At 43.3% G+C, this 24,501-nt stretch overlaps 1 protein-coding gene across 1 annotated transcript in view; it reads left to right on the top strand.

Moving 5' to 3' along the window:
- Dnah7 (dynein axonemal heavy chain 7) overlaps positions 1–24,501 on the top strand; it is a 260,952-nt gene that overhangs the window by 54,463 nt on the left and 181,988 nt on the right. Inside the window, exons 15-19 of the mRNA XM_052749441.1 lie at positions 251–329; positions 2,934–3,158; positions 5,607–5,753; positions 7,577–8,262; positions 9,984–10,170. Coding sequence (XP_052605401.1) covers positions 251–329; positions 2,934–3,158; positions 5,607–5,753; positions 7,577–8,262; positions 9,984–10,170 — 1,324 coding nt within the window. The remainder of the gene's footprint in view (positions 1–250; positions 330–2,933; positions 3,159–5,606; positions 5,754–7,576; positions 8,263–9,983; positions 10,171–24,501) is intronic.

Raw genomic sequence — 24,501 nt, 5'->3', positions numbered from 1 at the left:
AGGGTCATTATAAAATTGTATTCATTTTTATGTCTCTGTCATTTAATACTGTAGCTTGGAATATGACAGGTGGTCATTAAATTTATATTGAGCAAATAAGTAAGTGAACACGAATTTGTATTTAATTCATTAGATGTCATATAGATAAATCACAACCTGTTTTTCATGCAACAGAGCATTAAATAATAGATATGTGTTGGAGTGAAATTAAATCACAAATCTGTAAGACTGATTTTGTCTGCTGTTTCAGATTATGTGACGAGTTTGAGAAGATCGCTGAAAAGGCTCTGAGCACGCCTCCGAACACAGCCGAGCTCATGGAGATGAAGGTACCGCTGACAAGTCTGGGTCTCTGTGAGCAGAACTGTCACAAGAGCGCAGGGAAGCAGGTCCCGCTGAAAGTTAAGACAGAGGCTTCCAACCCCCAGGATGTGTCAGATGTCTCATTCACGAGCTTGCCGTCAGCCTCTCCTGGATGTCCCTTCTGGCCTCTGTGTGGTCACTATTGGGCCACCTGTTACAATCCATGCAGTTTGCTCAGCCGGCTCTCCGTTGAGCTGACTGGTGTACATATTCTCGGGCAGTTGACTCTGCTCCATTTGTCTCTCAAGCTCCAGCGGGTCCCCGGGCAGGTTCCCCTGGCAGGGCAGACGCTCACGCACGCCTGTTGTCTACATGCATTTCTATTGCTGTCACCTTAGCTAATAACTCACTGACCAAACTAGGTCAGAGTGAGGGGACACAAGGGGGCATGGATGCTGAAAGTATCGGAGTGATGACGCAGCCCCGTGCCAGGTGGTCGTGAGAACAATGTTACAATTATCAGCGAGCTGGCAGACGTTGGCCAGGACTGGTCAGGGTAACCTGAGATGCACGTGTACACTCACTCACTCTAATCAGCAGATATTCAATCCTTCAGCAGCATTTTCTTCTGTTTCTGAAAAGGCTGCGTTTTGTGATGCACTGACTGTGATGGTCAGCTGAAACGCTCCCAGCATCAAATCTTTCCATTTTCCATTGGTTAATTTGCTAGTTGCTTCTGTTTTTTTTTAACTCTACCTAAAGTCACATAAAGTAACTAATAACCGCCCCATTTTATGCTCTTTCTGTTCTTATAACATTTAACTTTTATGAGATTCTTTGTTTTTTTCATTTTCTAGACTTCCCCAAATCCAAACTAGAACCATTTATATTTAGTTTTAGATATTTGACTGAATTTGGAAACATGTGAAATCATTCAAAACTCTGTACAAACAGAAATTATAAAAAGAATTAAAATGGTTATGTGTACAAATTCTTCCAGTTATTGTTTAAACAAAATTTATTAAAATTATTGGAACTAAATTTTACATTTATTTTTAGGTTTACTCAGAGATTTTTATTTTCTTTAAAGTCGTCTGTGTTTGGGCGGGAGTTCTGAGTGTGTGAACACATTCACAGGCTAACAGACTTCAAGGGGGCATTTTCGTGTTTTGTTGCTTGTTATCAGTCATCAAGTAATTTTTTGGTTGGTAATAGGTATAGATAATTGTATAGATAATTGCTGTGTCATGTTTCTTCTTTGTTAGAGGAAAATTCCTGTGGAAAGATTTAGGATTATTCAATATGAGTTTCTATTGCATATAATAATCTTTAACAAAATTAGCAAATAAGATTCATTGCTTTGTATTTAAAGCACCTCTGCACTTTAAAAAGTTTATTCCAATAAGAGCAAACAAGTTGGTAAGTTTAGTCAATATAAAAATTAGTCATGAATGATAATTTCTAAATTTAAAAATACAAATTTTGACTAGACATTAATTGCTTGTGAAAACTGTAGTTTCTAAATCAATCTGTTGCGTATGTGTTGTGACAATGTTGGTTGTGTGTTTTTGCATTACAGCCATACATTCTAGATTCACTCTGCAATCCCTACCACTTAATTAGCGTTTCCCCCCCATGCAAGCACGCTAGCTAGTTTTGTGATAAACTGGGACTAGGAATAATCTTTCTTCCTTCAGTTGATCTGGGCAACTGACTAGAGCCCAGGAGGTCCCATGGGATCTGACTTCAGTTTAAAACCATTTTCCTGGGCCTGGGAAGATGGCTCAGCTCTTAAGAACCGAGAGGACCCGAGTTTTGTTCCCAGCACTCACTGTGGAGTGCTTGCAACCACTTGCGACTCTGACTCCGGAGGATCAGAGGCTCTTTTCTGGACTCTACGGGCACCCGTACTCATGGGACTTCAACCTTCCCCCGCGCCCATGCATCTACATAATTAAAAACAAGACTAAATCTTTAAAAATCATCATTCTAGACTGGTGCCCCTGGCGTCTCTTCGGACCCCCACACAAGCTCCCTCATGCCACAGGGACCCCATGCTCCCTCTGCTGGCCCCTTCCTGCCTGCCGCGGCCCTTCGCCTCTGAGAGCTCCTGCTCACGTCTGGCTGCCTCCGAACTAACTCTGTTACGTGGTGCAAGCCGCAGCAGCAGGGGGCCTCTGGTGGGAGCACTGTCCACGCTGAGAGTTCGAATTTTCCCTTATTTGGCTAACCAGCATTTCTGATTAGATCGCAAACTCCATGAGGGTAAAAGCCGGGCCTGCTTCATGGCCGCTTCTTTGCCGGCACCCGGCACACGAGTCAGGCGTATTTCTGGTGCCCCAAAGCACTGAAAGAAGAAATGAAATCACGCAGGCAGCGTCTGCTTTTATCTTCCAGGGATGCACGGCCTCCTCCCTGGTCTTGCACTGATTTTTTTTTAATGTGTTGTTAAGTATCTTCTCACATTTTTTTTTTCTTTCTGTTGCTGTAGTGACGGGGTTGGGGTGGTGAGAAGTCCTCGGTGCTGGGCTCCCGAGTTTGGAGCCACGCTCTGCTGCGCTGTGTGTACTCACGCAGCGTTTCTGCACAGAGCCCTCACGATGCTGTCTGTAACCTTTGCTTTCCCCCAGGCTCACATTCAGAAAGTGGAGACGACGGACATGGTGGAGCTGGGACAGAGACTAGTGGATTCTAAAAACTGCCTGGCCTTCCTCATCGAGTGTGTGAACTTCTCTCCTGCGGACATCAGGCTAAACAACAGCGTTTTCCAGTGGTATGCCAGAATGGGCGAAGTTTTTGACGAGCACAGGAAAATCATTAAAGATAAAACAGAACAGTATCAAGAAGGCCTTAAGGTTGGCACTGTAGATTTTTTCAAATTACTCTCGTCTTCTAGAAATGTTTGGACTTGAACACAGTATTATAGGCTCCTTTGTTACACAGGCCACACATTGTAGCTTTCTCCCTGTCTTCTCAGTAGAAGATTGGATCTTTTCTAATGGATGAATCAGGAGTGACTCAACAGTGCATTGATTTATGTGGGATCATTTTTGAATTTTAGAGGTAGTATGAAGAAAATGTTGCTCACAGTTGACCATTAATAAAACAGTGTTTATTTTGTGCTGTTTATGTTACTAACTTCAGGGTGTTTTTTTTTGGTTGGTTGGTTTATTATTTATTTTTGATTTTTTTTATTGCATCAACATCAAGATTCCCTTGCTGACATGCTTCTTATATTCAGAGTCACTCTGGCTCCCCTAAACACAGTGCCCTGACCAGACATTTTTTTCTGGTAGAAGGTTTGTGGCTTACCTCTACCTACTGTCTAGCCCAGTTTCCTGCCTTTTGGTACACTCCTGATTTTGTTAACTCCAAGAACCTTCTAGTTCTCTGCTCTGTGCATCTCTCATGTTTTGTATGTTTTCTCTGCACTCTGCAGCACGCTGCCCAAGCCACACCAGTCACACTCAGTTGGTTTTTATGAGACACCTTCTAGACCTCAGGGAGATCCTCTGTTGTTCTTTTACACACTGCCACTAGATTAATGTCCCAATCAAGGCTATGACTTTCAGTTCTGTCTGCCACTAGATGGTCAGCTCCTGAGAGTCTCATTTTTATTTATTCTCTATTTTTATCCCACTGGCTAGCACAGTGTCTGACCCACTGGTGTCTCAGCCCAGTTCATGCTGTTAGGAGATGTGTGACTGGGTAATTTATAAAGAGAAGTTTATTAATTACATTTCTGGTGCCTGAGAAGTCCAAATTCAAGAGAGCAGCATCTGCTGAAGACCTCACACTGATTCATCCCTTGGCTGTAATGGAAGGCGAGAGATTATGGGGCACATTTGTAAGCAAGAGAAGAATAGAGAGGAGAGGAGGGAGAGGAAGTGGCCAAACCCACCCCTTCCCTAGGAGCCACTCCTGTGTTAACTCACTTCCATGAGAGCAGAAACCACTTCCCATGTGAGGCCAGCACCCTCAGGCCCTGCTCACTCTTAGGGTTCCATTTCTCACCATGTTTATTTCCAATGCATGAATGTGGGGCACATTTAAACCACAGCTTTCAGGGGGCTATGAGCACTCCACAGAGTTTTATGAATGAACTACCTAAATTTTTCAGTTTAATTTTATAAAAGAAACTAAAATTCTTAAGATTGACTTAGGTCATCCAGTCTAGGTGTTCTTTGATCCCAAGCTACCTGTTTTTCTACCACACCCAAGAAGATGCAGTTCATAGATTATGTTACTTGGAGACTCATTCATAGCCTTAAAACGGTTTATTTTTAAACTCTTGTTACTATTTCTCTTTTACGACTAGGCTACTTCCAACATTATGAGTGTGGAAAACATGAAAATGAGTATTAGATACTTACATCATAAAATAATTGACTCTTAGAAAATTCTTTGGTGGCCTAGAATTATCTCTACTTGATTTTAAAGTGTCCCTTTTCAATAATCTACATATAATATTGATGCAATCTTCTTTTCCTTCACCCATGAAGTCAGAGCAATGAATTCACTGGGAAACAAGAGACTCGAGGACAGAAACCAACCTAGCCTCTATGAAATAGAAAAAAAAATCCTATTTTTGAATAACCTAGATTTGGCTTTTAGATATTTCATTAATAGATATTTTTAGCATCATTTAATCTGGGATGGCTTACCAATGACAGTTTTATAAGTGGATTTTTTTGTGAAGCACACACACATCTGTTTTATGTTGGAATATTAAAATATTAATATTTCACACCTGGATTTATTAGCTTTGCACATTTCTTGTCGTGAGTGCTCATAGGAAAAAGCAGTAACTTTGGGATAGCTTGGTTCAGTGTTGCTAATTGAAGAGCTACCTTGGCAACAGCATAATTAAGTAGTTCAATTTTTCACAAATGCTATGAAAATGATATAGTTATTCATATAGACCTTAAATAAACAGACCTTTCTTCTAACTCTGTCCTGGTTCTTAGCAGTTTTTCAAATGCTCAGTCATTTGTTTGCATCAGTTTTTCAGCCCACTAAAGAGTATAATTTTAACACAGTTTTTAAATGAACCAAAACTCCTTACATTGTTTAGGGCCAACTTATAAACTAGGGAACTAGAGGAATTTTAGTGTGTTTATTTTAAAATTATTTTTTTCTGTATTTTAGATTCCAGTCATCCTTGAGATTATCTTTCTTTATATTTTGTCATAAAAATATAATAATATTTTTGATAAGCCTTTCAAATAATAGTTAAGATTTCTCTTGACATCCAGGGGTTTTCATTTTGTAAGAATAGTAAGCACATGTATTGTTTCCATCAGTTGCGGTGTGAGCGGTTTGTGGAGGAACTGGAGAGTTACGCTAAACAAGCAGAAGAATTTCATACATTTGGGGACCTGCAAGACGTACAGCGGTACCTGAAAAAGGCTCAGGTGCTGAATGGCAAGCTGGACGCCGCAGCAGACAAGGTACAATGAAAATCTCCAAAGGAAGCGGTAACCCAGTGAACCAGCAGTGTGTGTGAGTTGAGTATTCGCTCTTAAATAGATCCATCTAGGCACCGTAGTACATGCCTCACTCCCAGTACTTGGGAGGTTGAGGTAGCCGGATTGCGAGTGGGAAGCCAACCTAGGTTACAAAATGAGACATTGTTTAAAAAAAAAAAAGGGTGAAACAGTTGAATTACATTAGACAAGAGAATAACAGAAGCAATTCAAACTTCCAGTCATGCTTCAAGGAGAAGCAGCAGGGTGGTTCTCCGTGGGCGGCAATATGTTTCTGTGGTCCTCAGCTTTTACTTTAAAGATAGAGTTATCTCGGCCGGTTTATCACACACCGCATCGTCTAATCATCCACACCACAGTTCTACCGTAATTGTTGAGAGAAGGGCGCATAATAGTGTTTGATTGCGGTTTAGTGTTTTTGTATTCAGATGCCTGCTTAGATTGCGCAGCTGTTTTAAAATTGGACCCATTATTGCCTCTCACTGAGCCGCTGTGCTCCCACACTGCTGCGTCTGATTCAGCTTTCTTAGAAGAACCTGGAAGAGGAAAGCTAGATCCTTTGCCACACATAATACAATCTTGATTCTGTTTTATGATGAAAACAAACTGTACTTTTCTTAACATTAAAAGGCCTGAATATCTGCTGAGGTAATTAAATAGTTTATAATCATCTCAAATAGGTCAAATACACATAAAAAAGTAGAAATAAACTTTTAAGATGGTTTATAACCAGAGTCACTGAAATTCTAAGTCACCTGATTAACTGATGTATCCAACTAGATTGCGCAGTCCATGTCTTCACATAGTCCGTGACTAACTAAGAGAAAACGCTTCTTCTGCCTCTTCCCATTCACCCTGCTCTGTGGTCTGCATGCTCCTGCTCACTTCTGATGCGTAGCACATACATGTGCACACATAACATTATACGTGTGGTTAGCAGCTACTGGTCTACAATATTTCTCCTATTTACTTTAAATTATTATTGAATGACTTCTCTTTGTATTTCCACCTACATATGTCTTTCCTGAGCTAAATCAAGAACTCTTAGGAATCAGACCCTTTGCCTGTTTTCCACAGTATCTAACACAGGGATCCTCGTATTCCAAGCACTTAGATTCTTTCAGTGAATGAAGCCAGATCTTCAATATGTCTTCGGGGATAAAACTTCCTTCTATTTGTAAATGTATTTGACTGTTAAGCTAATGTAACAAAACACTGCCCCAAAACATGATCACAAAGAAACAAGGAAATGATATTCAATCTTTAAAAACATAAATCATTTCATTTGTGACATGGATTAATCCAGAGGGGATGTGGTAAGTGAATAAACCAGATACAGAAAGATACGCAGTGTGTGGTGGGACTGCAAAGAGTCAAGCCTGGAGAAGCAGCACCCGATAGTGGTTACCAGGGAGCAGGGATTGGGAGAGATTGAAGGATAGGAAACTTGAGTTAAATGGAGGAATACGTTGGATAGATTTATTAGGCAGCATGGTGGTTATATTTAATAGCCATGCATTATGTATTTGAAAGCTGCTGAATGGGTAGCTTTTCAGGGTGAGGTAATGCACATGCTCATTAGCTTGAGCTACTCATTTCAGAATGCATACATATGTACACCATAAATATATAATTCAATTAATTTTTCAAGAAAATAAACAAGAACTAGACTAATGCTCAGTCCTTACACTTATTGAATTTACTGTTAGGGCTCAGGGAGAGCTGGTGATTAACATCTTCAACATCATTCACTTTCAGAATCACTTACTCAACGCCCTTCTTTTCAGATTGAGCAGTTTAATGCAGAAGAGGAGGCTTTTGGCTGGATCCCATCAGTGTATCCTCAACGTAAAAAGATCCAAGATGGTCTGAACCCTTATCTCCGTCTCTATGAAACTGCTGTGGAGTTTAGTACCAAACACAGAGGGTGGACAGAAGGGCCATATCACAAGGTGAACCCGGACCAAGTAGAGGTCGACGTTGGGAATTACTGGAGAGGACTCTATAAGCTGGAGAAGGCCTTCCACGATTCTCCCAATGCACTCGCAATGACCAAAAAAATAAGAGCGAGAGTGGAAGAATTCAAGCAGTACATCCCTCTCATCCAGGTCATCTGTAACCCTGGCCTGCGCCCCAGGCACTGGGAGGCCATGTCTGCCATTGTTGGCTACCCTCTGCAGCCGGCCGACGACTCTACTGTTTTCTCCTTCATAGACATGAATCTGGACCCGTTTTTAGACAGATTTGAAGGCATTAGTGAAGCAGCCAGCAAAGAATATTCTCTTGAAAAGGCCATGGATAAGATGATGACTGAGTGGGACACAATGGAATTTGTCATTCATCCGTACAGAGAGAGTGGGACGCATATTTTGTCATCAGTTGATGAGATTCAGATGTTGCTGGATGACCACATTATCAAAACACAAACCATGCGAGGCTCACCTTTCATCAAGCCTTATGAAAAGCAAATGAGGTAATATGAAATGTGGATCTGACGTTACCCCAGCCACGTGCGCTCGATCCGAAGTTCTTCTGGGGACGGAGTCTTCATTTCACATTTAGTATTTTTAAATTTATTATTCCATTTCTAGTTCTGTGTGTGCGCCCGTGTGTGTGTGTGTGTGTGTGTGTGTGTGTGTGTGTGTGTGTGTGTGTGTGTGTGTAAGAGAGAGAGAGAGAGAGAGAGAGAGAGAGATGGCCTGTGGAGGCCAGAAGAGGGTTGTAGGAACCCATGGAGTCTATTGTAAGGAATGATAGCCTTCATAGTTTTGAAAGAGTATGGATCCCTTTAGATAACATTCAGATACTCATTTTTATTGCCAACAAACTGATCTTACTTTTTTTTAAACCCTAAGAAGTAATTTTGTGCCCAAACATAGTTTAAAGAGAGGGAAGCATAGCACTAAGATGATGCCATTTCCCAAATTTGGAAACAGAAGGTCAGAGCCAGACAGCCTGCTGTGGTTCCGCCTTCTATGTGTGAGAGCTGGCAAAGAAGTGCAGACGCATAAAACAGACCCAAAACAACCGGTTTTAACCAGAAATTCTTACAAGAAGATAGCTAAATACCTTGAATTCTTACTCTGCTCCTCACTGTTTTCATATTTTTTTGGAATGTGTATTGAACAATTTAGATTTTACCTTAAGAAACAGGCAGCTAAACTAGACGGCCATCTTCGTTATGTGCTTGACTGTCAGGGGAGCTGACTGCATGATCTCTGGTTCCTGCCTCTGGTTCCCCCACACCTGAGAGATGATCAGAAGCCCTGTGGCTGGCTCTTCCCTTCCAGCTAGAGTTGTTTTTGAGGGACTCGGCTTGATAGCATTATGCAGTGGGATTTTTTTTCTGCGTCATAAAGGCATTAGAGGGAAAAAAAAAAGATAAAAATGCCAGAAGAAAGCAGAGGCATTCTTGTCTTCTTAAGTAAAACAGATGCCCAATTCACAGATAAACGCTGGGGAAAATCATTTTGAAAAGACATTTGAAAGCACCCTGTAACCAGGACAACTATTAGACTTCTTTGTGTTAATAACTGAAAATTACAGATTATCTCTTGTAAATAAGTAAGGCGTTAATATACAAACAAAGCTGTTCCCTTCCAAGTCTCGCTGACTAACAAGGCATTCTTCCTCATTTGGTTTCTCTGACAGCAGTCACATCTGGGGGCTCTGTCCTTCGTTAGCTGGGAGAGCTGGCGCCTGGCACCTAATCTTGGCCCCCCATTTGAACAAAGGAAATGCTTTGTGCAGGGTTATTGCAAAAGTGGATGAAAATGCAGAGAGATTTAAAAATTGCGATGATAAAAACGTTAATTTTTGGAGTGATGTTTCTATATAAAGGAACTTCAGTCATTAAGTTTTTGATATTCGGAGATGAGCTGATAACCTACTGTAATTTAAATACTACCTCTTTTGCGTGTATGCCGCATTGCATTTGGAGGAATGGGAATTTTGTGAATATAAGCTCTATCTTAATGATTGGTTATAAGCTTGAATGTTGATGGAATTATTCTGAAACAGGCTTTACTTAAAAAAAGAAAAAAATCCTGGTGATTTACCTTTGAATGCCACCAGAGGAGCAGAAATTAGAGTAACAATGTTACATGGGTGGTTGGCAGACGCTGAGGGTTTGAACTTTGCTGTCTGGGACCCCGTCTGGCTTGCTGTTCTGAGACCACTGTGCTTGTCCCACAGGGAATGGGAGGGCAAGCTGCTGCTGCTGCAGGAGATCCTGGACGAGTGGCTGAAGGTGCAGGCCACCTGGCTCTACCTGGAGCCCATTTTCAGCTCTCCCGACATCATGTCCCAGATGCCTGAAGAAGGCAGGCGGTTTACAGCTGTGGATAAAACATGGAGAGATGTGATGAAAACTGTCTTACAAGTAGGTAGAATTCTCTGAAAACGTGACTATGTAACAGAAGTGATACGACTTCTGTCTTAAAAAATCCACACGAGGGCTGGAGAGACGGCTCAGCTGTTAAGGGTCCTCGGCTGCTCTTCCAGGGGGGCTGAGTTCAATTCCCCCGCACCCACACGGCAGCTCACAAATGTCTGTAACTCCAGTTCCAGGGGACCCGACATCCTCACACAGAGATAAATGCAGGCAAAACACCAATGCACATGAAATAAAAACAAAATAATTTAAAAATAAATCCACACGAACAGTTACTGTTTCTAATAAGCCATTACTCCCCACCCCCCATAGACATTCTCTTTTCAGCTATTGTTTTAGAATTTCAGGAGAAAGAAATGTGAATATCAGAAATGGGTGCTTTGCCCCGATTCCTTCTGGAGGCCTGCACTGCACGGAATTGACTTAGTGGCCTTGGTTTGCTGGTGTGGTTTTTACCAGCGGCTCTGGCAGGAAGCCAGCACCTCTCTGGATGCCATGTCCATCCTGGCCCTGTCTCCCTGCTCTGGCCTCACTGTTCTCTAATGCACTGCCACAGGAAACGACCAGCAAGCTTGCCCCCTGCTCAGGCAGGAGTATCTCTCCCAGGGAGTTAAAAAAAAAAATTAAAAATGCAAAGAGAAGTCCATCTAGAGAGTCTAAAAAATGCAAACAAAATGCAGTGAAGTCATAAAACACATAGATCCCGGAGAGGCGAACTTGAGCCAAGAAGAAATGTAATAAAGCGTAGTCACACTGAAGAACATCACGCCCAGGGTCTGGTCACAAAGGCGCTGGTTTTATTATTGCAAGAACACAAACATCTCTGTTGATATTTTAATCCAAGACCCTGTAAGCTAGAAGAACGGCACCTAAAATGTCCTAACCTGAAATAACAATGTGCACATGCTTATTATTTAAATTGACAAAGTTATGCCTATAGGCCTAGCTACTGATCATCATTCATCAATGGCAATTATGTATTTGACAGGATAATATCAGGAAGATGGACATGGGTTTGTTTAGTAGGCTTGCTTCAATTTTGTAATAGTATTATCAAATATGTACAAACCAAGCTGTAAAATTAATCACAATGTAATTAATTCTACACTTAACAGAGCTATTAGTGAATTACCGTGTAACACTGCGTCATTTCTAATGTGGTTCACAAATATAATCTGTCGTACAGTTTCCTTACCACAATGCAAATGCAAAGTATATATACTTATAATGTATATTCACTTCATTAAGAAAGGGTTAATTAGAATTTTTTATTGTTTCCCCAAATTTAAAGTAGATATTTCTATTCATCTCATTGGTATAATATATATATATATACATATATATATATATATATATGTATGTATATGTATATGCACAGTCTCATTTTGTAGCCCTGGCCTGGAACTTGCTGCCAGGCTGACCTCAAACTCACAGAGATCCATTTGCTCCTGTCTCCTGAGTGCCAGGATTAAAGGCATGCACCACCACTCCTGGAAAAAAATATTTTTGATATTTGATGAAAATATCCTTTAAAATCCCATAGTTCTAAGGAATTGTATACATTGTTCAGTGTCTAGAAGGGGAAGCTATGCTGGCATGAGTGAAGAGAGAAGAGGTTATTATGGCCATACGGAACTGTGCAACTCGAATAAGTGAACAGCTCACGCACTAATTCCCAAACAAAACCCATAGGTTTGGGTTTTGTGGTCACTGCTGTTTGTTCCGGTGACACTTCATTAGCATTTGCTGAATGATGTCACTGTCTTCCTGAACTGCTCTGCGTGTTCTTGTTCTCAATGTTAGTATCTAGAGAAGATCTTGTGCACACTCTCCAAAGCAAGCATGTGGCCATATTCTCTCAAGAAGCCTGACGAGATGATCTGTGCGGTAGAAGCAGTGGATTAATGGATCTGTACAAGAGGGTTGCACTTTCATGCTTAGGAGTCCTAGGAAAGACTCTTCATGTGGTGGACTTTTCCATGACAAACTTCCGGAGGTTAGGAACAGAACATCACTGCTTTGGTTAGCATGATAGGCTTGATTGACAGCTCAGTCTCTTATCCATATAATGGCCAATGTGTAAACATTAAGTAATTTTATGTGTTTTTCACTGTTTACATAACCAAAATACCTTCCTTGTTCCAAGACCTTTCATTGCAATTCTAGAAATTTCTGATTGATTTTGGTTATTAGTACAGTTTTGTTTGTGAGGACTTGCCTGTCTTAAAACTTAAGGCTCATATTCTGCCGGGACTCCTCTCCCAGCAGCACAGGTAAACCCGAGGCTCTGAAGAGGAGGGGACTCCTTTTCCACCCTGTAACATGAATCTTAAAAGGTCTTATTAATAAAAAAAAAAAGAGCCTGATATTGGAGTGAAAGCTGAAATATCAGAGAAACAGAACAAGTCAGCCATGTTCTTATCTTTACGAAATCCTCAGTCTCAAGAGAATGAATTCCTGTTTCCTCACACTTTATATATCTTTTTCTGTCCTGCCATGTCACTTCCTGGGATTAAAGGCATGTGTGCTTCCCAAGCAAAGGCATGAGATCTCAAGTGCTGGGATTAAAGGTGTGTGCCACCACTGCCTGGCTCTGTTCCCAGTGTGGCCTTAAACTCATAGAGATCTCTGTCTGGCCTCTATGTCTAATCTAGTGACTGGCTCTGTCCTCTGATCCCCAGATAAGTTTTATTGGGGTGCACAATGTATCACCACACCACTCTGCTTCTGTCATTCAGATGCCTATGATCTAGTGTCGGGATGAGCACTCTGGTGTGCCTCAAATGGGCTGTTCCTCATGTAGGTGGGTCATAAAATGAACAGCCTCATATCAAGGATGTTCAGGGATTTCCATTGCCTTAAATACCCATCATTTCTTTATGGTGAGAGCTTTCCAAGCTATTTTCTTCTGACTATTTGAAATACAGTTTATTATTATCATCTATAACCATGTTATTGTTCAGTAGCATACCTGAAACCTTTGCTCCTGCTTTATTACAATGCACCGTGCATCAGTCAAACCTTCCCCAAACCCCCTCCTCCTCTCCTCTCCTCAGCTTCTGGTAACCACCAGTCCAATCTCGACTTCTACATGGCCACCCTTTTTAGGATTCCACACATAAGTGAGAGCACACAGCGCTTGTGTTTGTGGGCCTGGTTCATTTCACTTACTATAGCAATCCCAACACATCATAATGCGTATTGTCACAAATGACAAGATCTCAGTTCAGCCACGTACATGTTCAGCTGTTTGTCTTTCCCGGCTACACAATGCATGTGAGAGTGGAGATGTCTGTTCAGAATGCCGACTTCAGTGTTGGATGGGTTCTTAGTGGATTCCCTGGATCACGTGTTGCTTCTGTTTTGAGCTTTTCCCAGGGATCTCCAGACTGTTTCCCATAATGGCTGTATAAACTTACATTCTCTCCATGCGAGGGACCCTTGGGTTTTTCTGTCATTATTCTCACTGGTTAGCTGTACACTTTCCTATGCTTTCTACTCACTGTGTGTTAATGTCTCTTGAAGTCCGATGAGCTGCCTCTGTCCGATTTCCTGTAGGATCTCTTCTCACAGCTTCTGTTTGTCTGGGGATGCTTTTATCCCTCCACCCTTCCGAAAGGATAGTTTGGATTGGGTACAGTATTTTGGGCAGGTTTTCTCCTTCCGTGTCTGGGAATCTCATGCTGCTGTCTCTGGTGCACCAGGACTCTTTATGGCTATTTCCTTCCCTCACTCCCCTGGGAGAGCTTCATTGTTGCCTTTTTAGAACTTGACACTAATGTGGGGCACACTCGAGTTCAGTCTGTTGGACGACATTTCAATCTCCCTGCACCTAATATTTGTATCCTTCTCTCTGTTTGTCGATTTTTTTACCTTTAATAAACTTTATACTCTGTTATCATTCTCAAGTATCCCTTTGAACCCCAGTACCCCAAGTCTTTGCTCTTCGAACGCAGGCCCACCGTGCCCAAAGTTTTCTTCTTCGTCCCTCTTCATTCCCTTCCTGTTTCCCCTCCAGCCTTCCTTCTCTAATGTTTCTTTGGGGAGACCTAGCCCGCTCTTGATACTTCAATCACATTTTAAATTTGGCTTGTTCTATTTTCAATTAGATTTTGGGTTGAGTTTTATAAATTGCTTTCATCTCTTTTTCAAGTTTCTTTGTAATAGAACTGAATTGCTTTTGTGTTTTCTTGGATCTCATTGAGTTTTCTTAAAGCAGCTGGTGAAACCTCTCCATCACCGCCCCAGTCACCCACAGCAATGGCTGTCTGGTCAGTTCCTGGAATCTCGTGTTGACTGTCGTGGGAGAATGCGTTTCTTGAGAGTCTTGGTGCCTGTTGGTATATGATGTCATCTGGGCATCGAGGGAGTACAGACTTGCTTTGTCTTCCTGACCTGGCTTTGCACTTGTCATTCCAGAACCTCGAAATGGGCAGCTTGCCTGCTTCTGAGGCATTAGTCACTTCCCTTTCCAGTGCTGGGAGGCAGCCAGGTCCAGGTTGTTCAGGAGTCTGCTGCTGGTGTATGGTCACTGTCTGAGTACCAGAGGGTGAGCCACAGTTGGATGTGTGTCGGGTGTGTGTTGTTCTGATGAACTAGTGGAACATGTAGTCTATTCCTACAGGATTCATCCTAGGGGACTAAGACCCCCAAGCCCACATTCTCATCTATAACCACCAGGCTGTGATCAGGAAGTATAGACTGGCTCCATGTAGAATCACCATGGATGAACCAGCCTCAGGCTTCCATGTCATATCCACAACCAACAATACTATCAAACTCGGTCACACTTGGTCCACAGACAAGCACAGCCCGGGTCTAGGACCAAAGCCTGAAGTGCTATGGACTGCTTCCTGCTAAGGTAGACTCATGCATGACCCAAGACTGATGCAAACAGCTCTGGGAAGAGGGATCTGATGATTGACAGGGACTGCATGTCTTCCCCCAGTACTGGGCCTATTGAGAGGCTCTGTGCACCTGCATCCTGGAGACGAAGGCCATTTGATCTGTTAAGTATAGATGATGTGTCTCAGTTGACTCAATGTGAGTAGGTGAAGATCTCAACCCAGCTCTGACTGCTCGTGGACTTGACCCTGACCACACCCTTTAGGGTTGGGCTGCATCTTGAAAATTAACTTCCATTGGTGACTTTTGGCACATGTCTCTGATGCTATATACTGTACCTGGTAGTCCCTGCATGCAGTTCAAAAACTCCCTCATTGAAACTGTGCTGTTGTGCTTGTCTATTCCATAGGTGAGTCTTTACAGTGGTTCCCGGAACAGGTCAGTAGGGCAGGACTTTGACACACAAGAGCTCTAAGAGGGAATGGATTTTTTTTTTTAAAGCATCAGAGATGTAACAAAATGGCATCATTTAGTATTTTAAATTCTCGGCTTAAGATGTATTTAGAGGACAAGGAGTATCTGTGATTGTTTTTCTTAGAGCTGTGGTTTGACACAGCCCAAAATATTACAGCGTCTAATCCAATGACTTCCCGACTTAGGGTGTAACTGCACAGTCTTTCTGGACTCATGGTTTACTTGCTGAGAAAGGATGGCGAGAGCTGGAAAGGGGGACATGTGAATGTGTTTGATTAATACTCGGTACTGAGCACCTCCAGTTCTGCTGACTCTTCCTAGAAGTCTTGGCAGAGCTCTGTAGAAAATACGGGCAGAGATATATTGTAACAGTGCTTGCCTAGGGGGACAGAATCTCTTGGGTATGGTCAAATGTGTCGATGCGAATGCAGTTATCAGAGACGCTGGCTTCAGTGTGCTAGTCAAAGAGGCATGAGTGGTCCTGTGGACCAAACAAGCTCTGTGGCCTGTTTCAGTGAGATGAAATGGTGGAAGAATCTTTGACATGACTGGACATGGACTTATAGACACTTACGCCATCTATGCCTGTACCTTCCAGAAGTGGGCAGTGTTACTCCACTTAAGTGCATCCTGTCAGAACAGTAGGAAGGGGATCCCTCCCCCACAATGTGCCCAGTTGAGTTTATTAGTGTTTTTACTTTTTAAACCTTATCTGTAAGAGAGATGGTCAAAAGTGTGACCTTTCATTGAGCACGGTCAGTAGCAAACCTGCTTAGAAGAAACTAGATTGAAAGGGTTGGTTTCAAGATTTGAGGAGGAGGGCTCACAAAACAGACTATGATGTGAGCAGACTTATGTTCCAAATGAATGCTTAGTGAAAGGCATAACTGTAGAAGGGCATACATAATTACCTGGTTGACTAGTTGACGGATTTTCTGAACATTAGGTAGTATATTCCAGTGTGTGCACAGTGAGCTATGAAATCGGTGATCATGTAATATATTATCCAACCTGTGAGTCAAATGTGGTGACGTTTTGTTTGTGATCTAACAAATAAAGCTTGCCTGAAGATCAGAGCGTGGAGCTAAGCCACTAGTTAGCCACAGAGGCCAGGCAGTGGTGGCACACACCTTTAATCCTAGCACTCGGGAGGCAGAGGCAGACAGATCTCTAAGTTCAAGGCTACCCTGGGCTACACGAGATTGATCCAGTATAAGGGAAACAGAGCCAGGCAGTGGTGGCACACATCTTTGATCCTAGCACTTGAGATCTCAGGCCGTTAATCCCAGCACTAGGGAGGTGGAGACAGGAAGTGATGTGGCTGGGTGGAGAGAGGAATATAAGGCAGAAGAGACAGGAGCTCAGTCTCCTTCAGGCTGAGGAGTTGACGAGGTAAGAGAGGTGGTGGCTGTGGTTTGCTCTTTTGTCTCTCTGATCTTTCAGCATTTACCCCTACATCTGACTCCAGGTTTTAATTATTAAGACCAATTAGAATTTGTGCTACAGTTAAGGGAACTCATAATCAATAGAGGACAAGCATGCACCCAAATGTAGACGAATTTCTGAACAGTCTTATTAAATAAGAAACACAGAGCCAAATACAGGGGTAACAGCCGAAGAGATCAGAGAAATAGTGAATAGCCACGACTAGCCTTAGCTTTCCACCACGCAGTAGCTTCCACAGAGAGAGTTTCTTCCTATCTGAACTGTGCTTTCATTGCCTTCCTGTTCTGCCTTCTCATTGGCTCTAACCCAGCCACATGACTTCCTCGTCACTGCCTGTCTATACAGACCTCCAGGTCTCTATGGTTGGCACTAGGATTAAAGGCTCATGTCACCACGCTTGGCTGTGTCCTTGAACACACAGAGACTCTGCCTGCCATGTGATTGGATTAAGGGCGTGTGCTGCCACCACCCAACTTCTGTTTATGGCTCGCAGACCTCTGATCTGCAGGCAAACTTCATTTATTAACATACATATAAAATATCACCACACCCAAAGGCGTCATCAAGTGCGTCTGAGGTCACTCTGAACAAAGAATGAGGAAGCCACAGCGGCAGGCGTGGGCCTGTGTGGAGGCTGACCACGGCAGAGCCCGCTCTTCAGTATTGCCGACTACCCTAGCCTCCCACAGCAGATGTAGCACAGTGTTTCTGAGAGATCACCCAGGAACCAGATCGCCCAGGAACCAGGGAGCCATGCAGAGGAAGCACACACTCTGCTTCTCTTTCAGCATGGAGGGGAGCGGTGATTTGTCTGCACCGGATAGATTTTTCTTCCTGCATTGCCTGGCTTCTTGGAGCACTGTCATTCACGGACGCCCTGACTGACTTATTCCTTTTCTGCTCCTTCCACACAACATTGCTTCTCCTGGGGAACTCACATTACAAGGGAAATGAGGCAATTGACTGACACTCATGAGATTTATAGGTCCTACTATGAGCACTGACCTCATCGAAAAGCAGATGGTCTCACATAAGTAGAAACGCTCATTCACTTGCTGTGCCGAGGGGAGATGACAGTCTGTGGGTGTGGATGCGTTTTAGGGGTATGTTCCTTACGGCACAGACAGTGTGTGTCTGGGAGTTGAGACATGAAAACAGGATTACCACCTTTACCAATTCATTCAGCAGGCTACTCAGAACAAGTTTGCTTCTAAATGTCGGGCCTTGGTTGCTGCAATGCAGGACTGCCTTACTAGACAAAGCATGCTTCCTGTGGGGGAGATGTCAGTGGTTCTTCCACTGGGTGGGAAATCGGGACCGGCTGTGCCATCCCTTTACCCGTCTGTAGACAGGTGACTCCACCTTTCCCTGCTCTCTCTCTCAGCTGCTTGCCTCCCTCCCTCCCTCCTCCCCTCCCTCCCTTCCTCTTCCTCTCCCCTTTTTTCCTCTTCCTCCTCTTCCCTCCCCTCCCTCCTCATCCTTCTCCCCCTTCTCCTCCTCTTCTGTCAGGCACACCAGTTCTTCCCTTTTCCTGCAATGTTCTCTCTACACTCTTCAGAGCTGCACCTTGTTCCTTGAAGTCAGCTCACAGATCACCTTCGGGAAGAGACGCCCATATTAAGCACTGTATTTAAAATGAAATCGCCTTTTTGTTTTGGTACCTCATGTCCCACCCAGCTTCCTTTTGTGGTGTCCGTCTCCTAACTTCCTGCAGGCATGCCTCAGAGCTATCTCGGGCTCTGTTCTAGACTATTGCACACAAAAAATTATAATAAATCAGGTCATGACTATAAGAAGTTTTTATTAGCATATATCAATTAGTTATACTAATGAGTTTCATTATAAGATCTTCACACATGTGTATAACGTGCTTTGATCATATTCCTCATTATCCTCTCCTGTGCCCCTTCCTGTCCGTTGACTCCTTTCCGCCTCTCAGCAGGTCCCACTTAGTTTCATGTGTGTCTTCGAGGGGTCCACTGTGTTTCGATGTTTTCCGTTTCCTGGTGCCTCTGAAAGTCATGTTTACCTCTGTAGTCTATACACATTGAATTCTATTCAACCGTAAAGAAAAATTAAATCGTGACATTTTCAGAAAAAAAAAAAGGGTGTGTGTGTGGAGGGTGGAGGGTGGAACCTGGGACCTGGAGATCATTGTGTTAAGCGAAATAAGCCAGGCTTAGAAAGACAAACACTTAGACTTTCTTCTGTCTGTGAAGTGTGTGTGTGTGTGTGTGTGTGTGTGTGTGTGTGTGTGTGTTTAGAAAGGAAATCATGAGAGGAGAGAGGAAGGAGAGATAAGATAATAAAACTCTTGTGGTCTGAGAGCAGAAGAAAGGGACCAGCAGGAGGTGGCAGGAGGCACGGAAGAGGAATTAGAAAAAGAAAAATATCCTACATGTATGAAAATGTCACCATGAAACCTATTACGTTGTAAACTCACTTAAAAAATAATTTAACGAAGAATAGGAGCTAAGAAAGAATGCATTGCAATTTGTGAAAAACAAGGAAATAAAAGAAAGGCATCTGGACAGAAATGTGTTTAAAAAAAAAAAAAAAGTCCTTTGCTGCCAAGCAATGCTAAAGAGCCCTCTGGTCTCGCTGTAATCATTTCTGGCCTCACTGTAATCGTTTTTTTTGCTGGTGGAGCCTCTCCATGTTGATGGGAACTGCTGCCTGATGGGGTGGTGGCTGCTGGTGGTGCCTTGGGGAATTCTTTAAAACGCTGCAACAACCAAGTCGCCATCCACAAGAGACTCCTCTACAGCACCACCGTGCTGCTTGGCTTGGCAGCGTGGCATTTTGCTTTTTACCCACAGTAGAGCTTTTAAAATTGGAGTCAGTCATCTCAAACCCGGCCACTACTTTTCCAGCTAATTTTACGCAACAGTGGAAACCCTCTCTTTGTCTTTGGTTAGTAGTTACAGCATCTTCGCTGGGAGTGGGCTGCCCCTCAGGAAACCACTTTCTTTGCTCATCCTAATCTGTTAAAGAATTACGTTGTCAAGAAATTCTTGCAATCTGTCACCTCTTCAGGCTCTCAGTCTCTTGCTGTCTCTATCACATCTGATATTTCTCCACTCAAGTTTGGAACCCATTTAAAATCACCAGTCCAGAATGGAAACGTGTCTCCCAAGCACCTGCTAATGTTTATGTTTGGTCGCTCCCCGTGAGTCACAGATTTTTTTTTTTTGAGACAGGGTTTCTCTGTGTAGCTTTGCGCCTTTCCTGGATCTCACTCTGTAGACCAGGCTGACCTCGAACTCACAGAGACCCGCCTGCCTCTGCCTCCCGAGTGCTGGGATTAAAGGCGTGCGCCACCACCTCCCGGCTGTCACAGATGTTTTTAATGACACTTAGAACAGTACCTCCTTTCTAGGTTTCTGATTTTCACCATCTCTGGTAGCTCTGTGTGCATGTTTATTTTTTAAGTATGTGTGTGCATTCACGTGAACACGAGTGCACAAGTGTGCATGTGTGTACGGAGGTCCGAGGTCAACTTCTCAGTCATTCTTTAAAGACTTTAGTTTTTGAGACAGCATCTCCCTCTTGTGTAACCAAATACAGTGGATTTGAATCTCGGTAGATGCAGAGCTAAACACATGGAAGACGGGAGAAAGATCGATTACCTGCAGCAGGCAAGGCGAGTGTGAGATTCACCTCTGATGGATTCACTTCCGATGTGGTGCGCTTGCTTCCCCAACCAAGCAAGCATGGGGGTTTTATTCACAGAGTCTTGGGCCAATTCCTTTCTGAACATGCTCATTTAGTGCATTCCTGAGCTGACTGCACCATCAAGTTTCAGCCGAAAACAAAGGAGAGGACGTTTTGAAGGTGCAATTAGTACGGGAGTCTGCCCCTGGAGGTCCCCCAATGTTGCTTAGTCACTAACACTGGCTGGCCAGTGAGCCCCAGGGATCCCCCTCCTGTCTCTGCCTCCCCAAGATTGGAGTAAAAGTCCTTGTCACTCATGACTGGCATTTTCATGTGGGTTCTGGGGACTGAACTCGGAGCTCCGTGCTTGCCTGGTGAGCACTTTGTTAACTGAGGTCCTTGTGGCAGCTAGAACCTTTACAAAATGTCCTAAAATAATGACTTACCTGTAAAAATTGCCCTTCCATCCTTGGGTTGTGGGATAGGTGTTGTGGTAGCAGGCATGAATACATTAATTTTATTGTACACCTCTTGGATGAACAGATGCATTGCCAAGGAAAATAATATGCTGAAAGGAATCTTTTTGTTTTTCCTTCGGAGCCGTTATTCTTAAGAGTGGGCTTAAATACTAAGTAATCCATGCTGTAAAAGTACCGTCGCCAGGGCTCTGTTGTTCCATTTAGAGAGCACAGGCTGAGAAGATTTAGTATAATCCTCCAAGGTCCTAGGGTTTCTGAATGGTAAATAAGCACCAGTTTCAACTTAGAATCAGCTTCTCACAAAGGCAGGCAGCCTGCTCTTTGTAGCTTAAGTCTTGGCACTGAGATATTCTTCATAGCTGCGAAAGTCTTAAATGACAAAAGACCCATTTTCCTTATAGTGACAACTCAGCCGTTTGGTGTGGCCACCTTCATCCTTTCCCCTGCTGGAGCTTCTGGTGACCTGCGGCTTCGGCATCGCAGTGGTCTTTCCACTGGTCCCCCCAGGTCTCGGAGTCCCGCTCACACATTGTGGATCAAGCTCTGTAGACTTAACTTTTCCTCTGCCACCTCCTCACCGCGCTTGTCTTTAAGAAAAGGCTGTGGCTGAGGGCCCCTTTCTGTCCAGACCATGTGAGCTATGGAGATGTTCACTTTCCTGTCCATGTGACCACTGTGGTGGCGTCTTTAATTCCCCCCTGGAACTTTCCCTTTGAACTCACAGTATCGTTAACTGTTTGTCACAGGGGTCTTGGCTCTGCAGCCTATCCCGGCTTCCAGTGGCTCTTCCTTGCATCCCCAGCTTTTGATTTAAAGTGGGAGACGTTGGCTTCACTTCCGTTAGACAGTTAGCACTGTAAGGTTATTAACTGGCCCAGTTTCAACATTGCTGTGTCCAGGGTGGGGGTGAGGGGATGGAGCAGCCAGATCGGTTCAGTTGCCAGTTCATGTGTTGTGAGTCGCTCGCTGCTCATCAGGATAGTATCAGCAGAGTTGAGTGATCTCAGATGACCACAGCAGTGGTAATAAGAAAGGTTTGAAATACTGTGAGAACTACCAAAGTGTGGCACGCACGGGGGCAATAAGGGACCTCCTGCATTGGACAAATGATGCTGATAGAGCTGCTGGGCACAGGTCACCACAAACCCTTCATCTGCAGTGTCTTCCCAGTGTGGTAATGATGTGGAGAATGGGATGGGCCTGTAGTGTGGCAATCATTATCTTTGCTATTTATTCTATGCTCCTCGATGTCCACTGAGGCTGGCTGGTATCTTTGTCTTGTCCACGGCTGTCACCAAGCCCCGAGAACTGGCTCACACAGAGCAGGGCCTTTGAGAGAGAGAGAGAGCTGTTGAAAAATCAGGACTGATTCTGGAATTATTGCTAGATTTCTGAGTTTATCCTGAAAAAGAAAAAACAACAGATCTGAAAATTCAATTCTAGGTAAGTGGTCCCTGGGATCTATCTCAGTCCCGGAAACGTTCTGGCTCTTCAACTTTCCCGTTCCCAGCAGAGTCAGAGCCTTGGAGTCTGAAGAGTCTGACGGTTCTGTGCAGCCTACTTCTCTGAGTGCCACAGCTTTAATGAGGTCCTTACCGGGTTTCTGTTGTCCAGGGATTTCAGCTGAGGAAGGTAATTCCTCCAGCTTACTAAGAAGTTGGAGCTTAACTCCATTGAGCATGTACACATTCTATTTCCCATAAAGCTCCTGGCAGTAGGGATGAGAAATCTCTCTCCATTTGCCAAGATGATAGTTTTGGGCTCCGCACACCCCAGTCACTTGACTCCACGTAACCTGGTCACTTGGTCTGGACATCTCAATCAACTCATCAGTCCTCATTTGGGCTATCCAGACTGGTGGTGGTTATGAAGACACACACACACACACACACACACACACACACACACAGAGAGAGAGAGAGAGAGAGAGAGAGAGAGAGAGAGAGAGAAGTTATAAACATAGTTCCTTAACCAACAATTACAAGAAGCATAAAGGATCAAAGGAAGTCCTACCAAATTTTAAATTTCTAGTAACACCTGTTAAAGCACTTTGCTAGTGTATCTAAGACCTCAGCTAACCATTGGCATCTGGGCACAGTGTGGAGGGCCCTGTGCTCTCTGATTCTCTGTGTTCATAGGTGTAATGCAACATCCCAACATCCAACAAACTGTCCTGGAATGCCTGCTCCGTGTGAGGGGTTCATAATAACCGTAAGAAGATTAAAGGTCTTCTTGTTTATTTGTTTTTGTTTTTCCAGAGAGGGTTTCTCTGTGTAGTGTAGCTAGAGTTTTCCTGCCTGGCCCACAGTCAGGACAAATCTCTCTCACCTGCCAGTCCCACAGCCACTCAGACCCAACCAAGCAAACACAGAGACTTATATTGCTTACAAACTGTATGGCCGTGGCAGGCTTCTTGCTAACTGCTCTTACAGCTTACATTAATCCATTTCCATTAATCTATAACTTGCCACATGGCTTGTGGCTTACCGGCATCTTCACATGCTTGTTCTCATCGTGGCGGCTGGCAGTGTCTCTCTGACTCAGCCTTCCACTTCCCAGCTTTATTCTCCTCCTTGTCCCACCTACACTTCCTGCCTAGCCAATGGCCAATCAGTGTTTTATTTATTGACTAATTAGCAACACATTTGCCATACAGAACATCCCACAGCACTTCCCCCTTTTTTTTTTCAAAAAGGAGGATTTTAACCTTAACAAAGTAAAATTATATATAATTTGGGAATTTGGGCGTAGCTTCTCTTACTACTTCCTTCTGGAGGGGGGCGCTGTATCTTATGGGGACACAAAGAAAATTTTAGGATTGTGGAACAGTCCATGAGGCTGTATCGTCTGAACCAGTTGCCTTCAAACCATTCTGGATGTTGGATCATCTGGGCCATGGTGTCATCGGAGACCTTTCAGAGGGTCTTGGCTGGTCAAACCTGATGTATCTTAATCTGGAACAAATCCATAGCCTCTGGCTTTCTGTGGGAACAAAAGCAGAGACTCTTTTCCAAAGCAACATATCCTTATATCCAAATTTTGAAGTCAAGGTACCTTTAAAGTATACATTTTGGCATAACTCAACAGCTTTTACAATCAAATGTTTTTCTGCAGCTAAAAATCCCAAAGACAACACAATCCAGATTCTCTGTGTAATATTCATCTTTACGTGACTTATTTTTTATGTTAATTTTACTGTCTCTTTAAAGACTTTATTTTTTAAAACTATGTATTTGTTTATATAACTGTATATATCACCTTTTTTTGTCTCTTTCAAGCCTACGTATATTTTACACACATTTAAACTATTACATCTGAATCTGTCTTATTGTGAATCTATTGCTTTAAACTGCAGCAGCTGTGGCTGCTGGCTCCGCCCACCTCAGCTTCCCAACACGGCCGTGGTACTTTACTGCTGGCT

The sequence above is a fragment of the Peromyscus californicus genome, unplaced genomic scaffold, assembly GCF_007827085.1.
Source record: "Peromyscus californicus insignis strain IS unplaced genomic scaffold, ASM782708v3 Scaffold_21__1_contigs__length_65335640, whole genome shotgun sequence".
Lineage (NCBI taxonomy): Eukaryota > Metazoa > Chordata > Mammalia > Rodentia > Cricetidae > Peromyscus > Peromyscus californicus.
This window is presented reverse-complemented; position numbering and strand designations above follow the sequence as displayed.